The sequence below is a fragment of the Paramisgurnus dabryanus genome, chromosome 3 (genome assembly GCF_030506205.2).
Source record: "Paramisgurnus dabryanus chromosome 3, PD_genome_1.1, whole genome shotgun sequence".
Taxonomy (NCBI): domain Eukaryota; kingdom Metazoa; phylum Chordata; class Actinopteri; order Cypriniformes; family Cobitidae; genus Paramisgurnus; species Paramisgurnus dabryanus.
The window spans coordinates 7,090,217-7,101,963 of NC_133339.1; the positions used below are offsets into that span (position 1 = coordinate 7,090,217).

The window sequence follows — 11,747 nt, forward strand, 5'->3', positions numbered from 1 at the left end:
AGTGTTTGATTTCACTGCAGTTACAAGTTCGACCAGCAGGTGTCATCGGCGCGAGAGAAAATCGCGACAGTCAATATATTTTTTATTGCTTTTTGTATAAAACTACGTATAGCAAAAGTACCATATAGAACAAACTAACCTACAACAAATCTGACATCATCGACTGTGTTCAATAATGTGTGAAAAACTTTACACAGGCATATATTTAGCCCCACGGTGACGCCATCAGTCCGCGCCCGTTGGGTCCTTTCGGTCACTGTACGCTTGTCACGCCGCAGTTTCCAGCATCTATAGGTCAAAGCAGAAATGATCCGATCATTAAGTTTACTCAAATACTCTGTAAACCTCTCACAGAGGGCACATGTCAGGCTCTTATCATCCAGCAGAGGTATAAGGAACAGAATTGTACCTGCCACATTCAATGGAGGTAATTTATTTTTAATTTAATAATAATATACTGTATTAATTAAAGACCACAATGACGACACAATGTACCAGCAAGATTATACAACAAAGTTTTGGAAACTATTGATTAAATAATGGCACTGGCAGGCATTTTCATAAGAAAATATGGATTTAATAGATCATATTACTCATTGCTTGCTAAGATGCATGTGATTTGTGCTCAAATTGAAGTGTTTATTAGTTTGATACGTTTTTGTGAATAGCTCCTTTATAAGTTCATTCTTAAGCAGAGATGGATGAGCATTCATAGCCAACCCATTACAAACCCTAGCATCACTAAGGTGTTCCCTTTAACAGTTGATACCAATGGCAGACAGCAGCAGTGTCACATCAGACCTGTCAGAGTCTGGAGCTCGAGTTTAACCGGTGCCAATGTCACCCACCGCACCTACAGCACCCAACAAGCTGAACCTGCAGAAGAGGAGACGCTGCACAACATCATCAATGACACGGAGAGCGTACAAGGTATCAAAAACACACAACTCTTTATCATGCAGTGTCTGTGTCTACTAACTGTGGGTGGTTTATAGACATTATTTAATCACACTCATGTTGTTCAAACTGTCTGTTGAACATAAGAAGATGACTTTAGTTGTTGTTTTTGCATAAGGATCCTTTTCCAAACATGAGTTCCAAGCAGAGACGAAGAAACTGCTGGATATTGTGGCCAGGTCACTGTACTCTGAGAAAGAGGTAAAGAAGATTCAAGAAACAAGAGATTACTCAAACATTATTATAATCACTAATGTTTGCTTTGTTAGGTGTTTATCAGAGAGCTCATCTCCAATGGCAGTGATGCTCTGGAGAAACTGAGGCACAAGATGATGACAACAGGTGGCGACGCAGCAACGATGGAGATTCACCTGCAGACAGATGCAGATAAAGGAACTTTCACCATCCAGGTATCCTTCACCAATGAAACACAGGATTTAATATGTGATGTTCGGTGTTATTTATAAAACGGAGTTTTGAAATCTCATTTATATAACACAGATACGATCAGATTTCATTTCTAATTAATTCAATTTATGTGGTCTTGTGGACACTTTATTGGTACAAAATCTGTGCATTATGGTTTCGCAGACAGGGCTTACCCTAGTAGTCCCAGACTAAAATGTATTTTTGAGCTTCCTTAATTTAAAAACATCTTGCACTTGCGTATCTTAACACATATCAGTGTCATTGTTTTGTCTTAAGATGCACACCAGTATTGTATTTGTTTATAAAAACTACTTGTGTCCTAATATAACTAAGGCCTAGTCCTGGATTAATCTAAACCTGGTCCGGGAAACTGCCCCTATATTTTCAAAATGTATTTATATCCGCATGTCTCCATAAGAAACAACATTTGTCAATTGTCAAGCACATTAATTTGAGACATGTTTTGGAAAGTATATTTAAAAGAATTATTATGCGTATACCTGAAAACATTGTTTCATTCAGTCTTTTTTAATAGTATAATTAGGATAACGCTAAATATGTTGGTATAAATGAATATTTTTGTTTATACTTACAAGATATTTTTTTTTTGCCATTGCAAAATGTCAAATCCTTTGTTTTTAACCGTCTTCATTCTCGTTTTTTTAGGATACAGGAATTGGAATGAGTCAAGAAGAGCTGGTTGCTAATCTGGGTACCATCGCCCGCTCTGGATCAAAGGTGCGTCTTAAAACTAATCCTGTGGTTGATTCCACCAAAGCGCTTTATTTAAAGCTGCAATGTCGGACTTTTAGGAGGATCTCTTGACAGAAATGCAATATAATATTCAAAACTATATTATCAGTGGTGTATAAAGATCTCACATGATAAACTGTATTGTTTCTATTACCTTAAAATCCGTTTTTATCTACATACACCTCGGGTCTCCTAACACGGAAGTCGCCGTCATGTTTCTACAGTAGCCCTAAATAGACAAACTGCTCTACAGATAACCGCATCTATGTTGTCTCAGACGATGACGTGTTTGTCCTGTGGCAGCAACCGTTCTCTATTAATTTTGAAAAGGAGGGGTGAGCTGTGGACTAGAGGTCTTCACGGGTCCCCTGAGATCTGAAAACCTGAGCTCTGATCCGAGACCTGAGCAGGTTTGGGCCTAATGTGGCATTCACACCAGATGCGGAAGAGGCGGCAAGCGTGAGTGATTTACATGTGAAGTCAATGCAAAGACGTGGATATGCATTCTGCAGCACGGTACACATTGCCAAGGGAAATGCGCCAGTTAAAAAAATCTGAACTTTGCTGGAAAATTGCACCACATTAACCAATCAGGAGCTTGCTGTAGTATGTGAATGTCTGTGTGAATGTCTTGAACGAATAGAATTTCACACGCGAATGAAGTGAGTAATCTTAAAATGTTCAAAGCGCGAAAATCGCTTTTTTGACGCCTCTTCTGCGCCTGGTGTGAACGCACAGTAAAAGTTTCATGTGTGCCTTGGACACGGGTCGGGTATAATACGGCATTTGGTCGCGGGTCATTTAAAATAAGTGAATTTTTGTAAAACAGTCCCGAGAAGACCTGAACTATCTTGCGTGTGCATCAAGTCCTTTTCCAATGCCTCCTGTTTGCCATGAGCGCTTGCGACATTGTGGCTGGAGGCAGGTAATTTTCGTTGAGCCAGACCTGTCAATTAATTTTAAATGAGCATTTTAGCGGTTATCTTGGTGTCATCATCAGATAACAAATGAAAATAAATGGAGGGACACACACATTTGTTCCATTTGGGTCCAGTCAGGTTAAAAAAAAATGGCCACTGGATCGGGTCGCACTCGAACCTAATTTTCTCGGGTTTGTCTCGTATCTTTCTTTAAAAATAATGATTTATGCACGTCTGGTTCGGGTAAAAAGTGATTCAGGTCATTTCGGGTCTGGTACATTTCTTTGGATCTAAGAAGACCTCTACGGTGCACTGAGCTGTGGGTTGCAATTCACAATCTCATCACTAGATGCCGCTTAAAACGCCCACATTGCACCTTTAAGCACCTTAAGGACATTTTTTCATGATTCTCTCATTCTGATTTTCAGGCATTTCTGGATGCCCTTCAGAATCAAGCTGAGGCCAGCAGCTCTATCATTGGTCAGTTTGGTGTGGGCTTCTACTCCGCCTTTATGGTGGCTGACAAGGTGGACGTTTATTCTCTATCTGCTGAACCAGATGCTACTGGATTCAAGTGGTCCTCAGATGGGTAAGCAGAAAGCAGATCTGTTTGCTCAAACAAACTTTATATTCGACTCATTGAGTTTCGTGTGTCTGCAGTTCTGGAGTATTTGAGGTCGCAGAAGCTTCAGGTGTGCGTCAGGGGACCAAGATTGTGCTCCACCTGAAAGACGACTGTAAGGAGTTCTCATCCGAGGACCGCGTCAAAGGTTTGTGACTCTGCTAACATAAAACACGTTTCACTCAGAGAAGACGTAGACTGAAACGACTCCTGTGTGTTTTTCAGATGTTGTGACTAAATACAGCAACTTTGTCAGTTTTCCAATCTTCCTAAACGGACGAAGGCTGAACACCCTGCAGGTGCGTTGAGTCTACAAACAAATTACCTTTGACCCCTCCAAAACTCTTATCATTAATCCGGATGTCTCCATCTCTGTCCTTTTCTCCAGGCGCTCTGGATGATGGAGCCCAAAGACATCAGCGAGTGGCAACATGAGGAGTTTTATCGGTACGTGGCTCAGGCTCATGATAAACCTCGATACACGCTTCACTACCGTGCAGACGCTCCGCTCAACATCCGCAGTATCTTCTACGTGCCTGAGATGGTGAGTATGAGAGATACATGAGACTAGGACTGCAACAACTAATCGATAATAATTATGATATGCTTTTGGCTTTTGCACTTTTAAATTACATGTGAATACCCTAATTTAGTACCTTATTTAACTATAAGTGAAAATTGTAATTGAGTAAATATGTAGATATTATCTGATTAGTCGATTTAATAAAAAAGTCGCCTGATTAGTCGATTAATTAAAAAAATAGTCGCCCGATTAGTCAATTATGGAAAATAAGTGCACAATTAATCGATTATGGACAATAAGCGCACAGTTAGTCGATTATGAAAATAAGCGCACGATTAGTCGATTATGGAAAATAAGTGCACGGTTAGTCGATTATGCCAAATAGTTGCACGGTTAGTCGATTACGGAGAATAAATGTGCGATTAGTCGATTATGGTAAATAAGCGTCCGATTAGTCGATTATGTTAATTAAGCGCACGATTAATCGACTATAACAATAAGCGCACGATTAATCGACTATAAGCGCACGATTAATCGATTATAACAATAAGCGCACGATTAGTAGATTATGAAAATAAGTGCACAATTAATCGGCTAAGGAAAATAAGCGCATGATTAATCGACTATAACAATAAGCGTACGATTAATCGACTATAACAATAAGCGCACGATTAATCGACTATAACAATAAGCGCACGATTAATCGACTATAACTAAGCGCACGATTAATCGATTATGAAAATAAGTGCACAATTAATCGGCTATGGAAAATAAGCGCATGATTAATCGACTAAAACAATAAGCGTACGATTAATCGACTATAACAATAAGCGCACGATTAATCGACTATAACTAAGCACACGATTAATCGATTATAACAATAAGCGCACGATTAGTAGATTATGAAAATAAGTGCACAATTAATCGGCTATGGAAAATAAGCGCATGATGAATCGACTATAACAATAAGCGCACGATTAGTAGATTATGAAAATAAGTGCACGATTAATCGACTATGGAAAATAAGCGCATGATGAATCACCTATGAAAATAAGTGCACAATTAGTCAATTATGAAAATAAGCGCACGATTAATCGACTATGAAAATGATTGTAAGTTGCAGCCCTACATGTGTCAAAAACTACTGTTTTTATTGCATAGCTGATGTTTTTTTTATGTGTGTGTGAGAAGAAACCCTCTATGTTTGATGTGAGTCGTGAGATGGGATCCAGCGTGGCTCTGTACAGCCGGAAGGTTCTGATCCAAACCAAAGCCACAGATATTCTTCCCAAGTGGCTGCGATTCATGAGAGGTGAGCAGAGCACACATCAACACAAGCATTACACAATATCACGTGAGAACAAATATAAGTCTCATTGCTTTAATGGCAGGTGTCGTGGACAGTGAAGATATTCCCTTAAATCTCAGTCGAGAGCTGCTGCAGGAAAGCGCCCTGATCAGGTATAAACCCTGTGCAATATATGACCACACATCACCACTATCATATTAAAAAGAGAGTAACAAATGCTTAATTTCCTTTAGAAAACTGCGAGATGTTTTACAGCAGCGTATCATTCGCTTCCTGTTGGATCAGAGCAAGAAAGATCCAGAGAAATACGCTCGTTTCTTCGAGGACTACGGTCTGTTTATGCGCAAGGGCATCGTGACCACGGCGGAGCAGAGCGTGAAGGTGTGCAACGGTTTGTTAGTCTATTTAATCTGCATTTGTTCTGTTTGTTTATAAATTACTGTGTTATGTTGTCACAGGAGGACATCGGTAAGCTGCTGCGCTTTGAGTCATCGGCTCTTCCTGCGGGACAGCAGACCAGTCTGATGGAATACGCATCACGCATGAAGGCGGGAAGCAGAAATATTTACTATCTGTGCGCGCCGAACCGACACCTGGCCGAACACTCGCCGTACTTTGAGGCCATGAAACAAAAAGACATGGAGGTGAGACCAGACATCAGTCTAAAAACAGTTACATAACAGTTTAGTCATTTATTAAAGGGATAGTTCACAAAAATAAAAATTCTGTCATTTACTCTCATGTTGTTACAAACTCGTATACATTTGTTAGTTCTGATGAGCACGAATGAAGATATTTTGAGGAATGTTTGTAACCAAACCAATCAGAGGCCCCATTGACTTCCATAGCAGGATAAAAGAATATTATAGAAGTCAATGGGGCCTCTGATCGTGCATTGCTTAGAAAAAACTTGGAAAAAATTAGTTTTAGGCTACAAACCAACAGCACTACATTGTATCATTTATACACGCTGTATAATTTTATGTTTTGTTTGAGATTTAATTGCACAAATTTATGAGTAATTATTGTTTTAAAAAAATGTCAGGAGCCATCTCATGCACACCAGTTTGAGAAACGCAGTGTATTTGACGTTGTGTTTCTTTGGTCAGGTTCTGTTCTGCTTCGAGCAGTTTGATGAGCTGACGCTGCTTCACCTCAGAGAGTTTGACAGAAAGAAACTCATCTCAGCAGAGACAGACATCGTAGTCGATCATTACAAAGAGGAGAAATTTCAAGACAGCAAACCAGGTAATAATACCACAGCTGAATTTATATCTTTGATTTCTGAGCATGCTTAAAGGAGTGACTTAAAGGAACGCTTCACCCAAATGTAATATGTGACCCTGGACCACAAAGCCAGTCATAAGTCGCACGGGTATATCTGTAGCAATAGCCAACAACACACTGTACGGGTCAAAATTATTGTTTTATGCTGTTAAATATTTAGCATATTAAGTAAAGATCATGTTACATGAAGATATTTTGTAATGTCCTACTGCAAATATATCAAAATGTGTTTCTCATTAGTAATACGTGTTGCTAAGGACTGCATTTGGACAACTTTAAAGGCGATTTTCTCAGATTCTAGATTTAAATGGTTATATCTCAATATTGTGTTATCCTACAAACCATACATCATAACAAGCTTATATAACAATTAAAAACACCCTTGTGACTGGTTTTGTGGTCTCACATATCCATGGATCAGCATAGGAAATTCACATATGGTTGCATGCCAATAATACTGAATTTCATTGGTTCTTGCATGTGCCATGACAAACATGCATGCATTAACTACAAAATTATGAGAGAATTTTCGTATTTGGGTGAACTTTTCCTTAAAGTATATGGACAGATGCAACTGATACATGTTTGGTTTTGAGACACTGATGATTTGATTTGTGTTGATCAGAGTCTGAGAGGTTAACCGAACAGCAGGCTGATGATCTGATGGCCTGGATGAGAAACTCCCTCGGACAGAAAGTCACCAATATCAAGGTTATTACATTTACAGAGACACACACCTCACCTGCTTATCATTGACACCCACAGTCTTCATTCATTCTAACTGACTAATAAATTAAAAACATTTAGGTAACACATTACAATAAGTTTGTATTTGTTAACATTAGTGAATGCAGTGGCTAACATGAACTAGCAATGATCAGTACTTCTATAGCATTTATTATTATCTATTATCTTATTTTATGGTAATTTCAGCATTTACAAATACATTTTCATAGTGCTGCACGATGTTGAAGAAAATTTCAATATTGTGAACAAAAATACACAATCATGCTTTAAAGAGCTCCTATTGTCCGATTCACATTTTTACATTTCCTTTGGTGTGTAAGTGTGTATTACTACATGTTAATGATATGCAAAAGGTAAAGTAAATAATGTCTCCAATGTAATAGAGTAACGTTTGGTACCTCATCTTCTGTAGGTGACCCCTCGTCTGGACACGCACCCGGCCATGATCACAGTGCTGGAGATGGGCGCCGCGCGTCACTTCCTCCGCACACAACAACTCGCCCGCAGCTCAGAGGAGAGAGCGCAGATACTACAGCCCACACTGGAGATCAATACTGGGTACATAACCCTAAAAAACACATTCAGTACATAAAGACAAGAAACTGGGCTAGCATTTATATTATTTAAATTAAATAAAAATCATAGTTCATCCCAAAATTAAAATCATTTCATAATTTACTCATCCTCATGTTGTACTGAACCTGAATGAGTTTCTTTATTCTGTTAAATACAATAGAAGATTATATTGATAAATGATGGTAACCACACAGTTGATGGCAGCCGTTGACTTCCATAGTAGGAATAACAAATACTATGGAAGTCAATGGGTGCCTTTGTCGTGTTCAGCAGAATAACGAAACTTAGGATATTCATTTTAGGGTGAACTATCCCTTTAAATTACATATGCTAGCTTGTGTATTGTTTCTTGTCATGGTTATGTTTGTTGTACAGCGTTTATGGTGATTTAAGTATTAACACAACACAATGATCTATGCATTACAGTAACTATTGGGAATACAAACAAAATTTGGACAACTCGAAATATGCTTTAGGGGTAAATGTAGTTTTTTTGTTTTAGATGAATTGAAAGCTTTCATCCTTGTGTTTTTCTTTACACAACACATGCCGTTTCTGCTTATCTCATGTTAATCTTGAGTAGCTATAGAGTAGTATTACATCTGTCATATATCCAAAGAGTCTTTAGTTTTATTAGATTTATAAAAGACAGATCAACTTTACAGATTTTTTTCCAAAACATTATCCCACTATCTTTAGATAACTTATGATTTACTGCACGTTCATGTTGTTTACATTATATGCAATGCACTTACGCGATGATTGCAAACAAGATGCAGGCATTTAATGCAGTTTTACCTACCGCCTGTTGACCCGGTTGGGACCGCCCAATTTCAACAAAATCCAGCGTTAAACAAACACATACTCAAAACTCTGCTCCTTCACTGGATTAACAAACTATATCTATTGTTTACATAATGCTGGGAAGCTGAACAAACTTAAATTTTCCTCACAAACAACGACACTTCTTTGGTGATGTTGATTTTGCGTCAGGTCTTGGTTAGTGTGTGCGTGCCCTATTCCAGTGAAAGTGCCCATATAAGGACTTCCACTGTACTTCCTGCACTAAAATTACCCATGAAAGAAATACAGCAAGATTGTTACATATGAATCTTTCATGTTCAAAAATACGTTTCCGAAACTTCTAGATCCGGTAAAGAAATACTCTGCCACACGTTCAACTGCTTTTTTTGTCACTTTGCCTATGTTTAGCATGAGGACATAAGTCAGAATGCATGAAATATCTCTACACCCCCCTTTAATTTCAATCTTTGGTTTGCAGACACGACCTCATCAAGAAACTTCATGATCTGAAGGACTCAAGCCCTGATCTCGCACAGATGCTTCTGGATCAGGTGAGATGAATCCATGACCTGCACATGACAATATTATTATCGTCATTATTATTAGTTAATAGTAGGTAAATGAATGATACAGTCGGTTAATGTCTCATTGTGTTAAAATACATGTTTAATCTCCAGATCTATGACAATGCCATGATCACCGCTGGACTGAATGAAGACCCCCGTCCGATGATTTCCAGATTGAATAAACTTCTCACACAAGCCTTGGAGAAACACTGAATCCCACACTGCATTTTACTCTGCTGGACTCTGTTTTAACATCATTGGAGCTGTGCACGGCTCTTCATCACCACATCACAGCCCGGGCTGTTGATCTAAACTCAAACTAAAGTTATTTATAAAGACTCTGATATCTGTAGTTTGGGTGGAGTCACATTTTACATGCTAACAAGATGCAGTTTTTGCCATCTGTCTGTGTGTGATGGATGGAGATGAATACTGAAAGTAACTTGGAAGGAGGTTTTCTTTGAATAGAAACAATCATTTGTAAAATAGTAAATTACTTTAAAGGTCAGATAATGTCTATGTTTATTAGGGTTTAAATGCAGCTGATTTACTGGTTTATTATCTTACGTTCCACATGTCCTCATCAAACATTTCATTGACCGTTTTTTTGAAGCTTGTAATTGCAAATACATTTCCGTGTATCCAAACAATATTTAGCTGTATGTAATTCCCAGGTACAGCTTTGTGTGTAGTTTCTAACTGTGAAATTAAAAATCAAGTGCTCTTGAGACTCTTAACTCACAAAGTCAAGCCAATGGTAGAAGTGTTTCTTCTGTTTTTGATACTAAAGGAAAAATTATTACTAGTGCAGCTTTTATTTTAAACTTTTTTTTAAATTAAGGTGTATACTTTTATAAAGAACCTTAAACATGCACAGAAAAATCTGTAATGGAAAAGGAAAATGTAAGAAATTTAATTGATCCTTTATTTTTAAGAGGAATGTTGAAGGTGCTCTGTTTTTATTACACTTTGCATTCATCTTTGCAAAGGCGGTCCTTTTCCATTTCTTCTTAATATACATAAGAGCTCACAAAAGCTGTTACCATAATAATAAAACTAATCAAATCACACAGTAAGGCATCCCAAGCAAAAATAAAGTACACTTGAATTTAGTAAAAAATATACCAGCTTGTAGACTTTTAGTACATGGATAATATTTTTAAAGTTATACTCTACAAATATATTAATTACCAGTATAGTTCAACTTCTGTAGTCCTTTAAAAGCAGAGATGCCAAAACTAGGGCCCGCAATAACCTTTTAATTTGGCCTATCATCCCATGCCATGTGAGATAAGGAAAAAGGATAAATGTCATTGATGCAGATGTTCACATTTCTAATTAAACATTTTCTAAATTTTAACTTTTTTTGTTTTATTTGTACATTACAAAAATTGAAATAAAATGCAAGGAATTAAAGTGATTTATACATGCATACTTGATGGTGAATAGCATGCATCATGAAACTCAACTAACTCGAAAATAAAACTGCATTAGTAATGCAAAACGGAGTAATGTTGGCTTTTTTTAAATATTAAAAAAAATATAAATTAGGAGAATCAGGGTAACTTTAATTTTAATATAACACAGCAACATTTACTTTCGGCCCACGGCTCTCAGTCGGGTTTGATTTTTGGCCCTTGGTAGAAAAAGCACCCCTGCTTAAAGGAATACTAAATACAAGTAATACTTTCATTAATTTTTAGTATACTGAAATAAATGGTGCCTCAAAATTGCACAGTTAAGTAATCTTGAATGTTCATAAGTTTATTTAAAAAACAACTAGACTATTTTTATATTAAGTATAAAATTAGTGCATGAAAATAGTACATATATTAAATAAACTTGAATTAAGTACATTTTGGTGCACTTTTCAACTGGGAAACTATACGTTTTATAAATTATATAGCTTTCATAAAGTCTGATAAAAAAAATCCTTCACACAAGATTGTGAAATCTGTAGTTTCGTTATTCAGACAGCAGGGGGCGCAGTAAAGCTGATTCTTGCACCATTAGATTTTAAAACCGAAAAATCTGCATCAATTTAATATTCTGGTATTTAGTTGTAAAATGTATTATTACTACACAAAAATATAAGGGATAGAAATCTGTTTATAAGAAGTTTTAAGTCCAAAACATTTAATTAAAAGAACAGCAAGAATAATCAGTAAGAGGTTCTGGTAGGGCACGTTTTATGCATTTACCTGCATATCGTTTGTTTGGATTCTTGCTTCTTGGCCTTTTAAGTTGTTGGCTG

The 11,747-nt window shown here is 37.3% G+C and overlaps 1 protein-coding gene across 1 annotated transcript; it reads left to right on the top strand.

The window, feature by feature from the left end:
* The first annotated feature begins 237 nt into the window (after positions 1–237).
* trap1 (TNF receptor-associated protein 1) lies at positions 238–10,243 on the top strand. The gene is made up of 18 exons (XM_065253136.2): positions 238–427; positions 763–930; positions 1,076–1,158; positions 1,227–1,367; positions 2,053–2,124; positions 3,488–3,648; positions 3,720–3,829; positions 3,907–3,980; positions 4,070–4,225; positions 5,396–5,516; positions 5,596–5,665; positions 5,747–5,894; positions 5,972–6,157; positions 6,623–6,761; positions 7,426–7,511; positions 7,960–8,105; positions 9,406–9,478; positions 9,605–10,243. The coding sequence occupies exons 1-18, from the start codon at positions 307–309 to the stop codon at positions 9,704–9,706; spliced, it is 2,157 nt and encodes a 718-aa protein (XP_065109208.1). The 5' UTR covers positions 238–306; the 3' UTR covers positions 9,707–10,243.
* Positions 10,244–11,747: the final 1,504 nt, after the last annotated feature.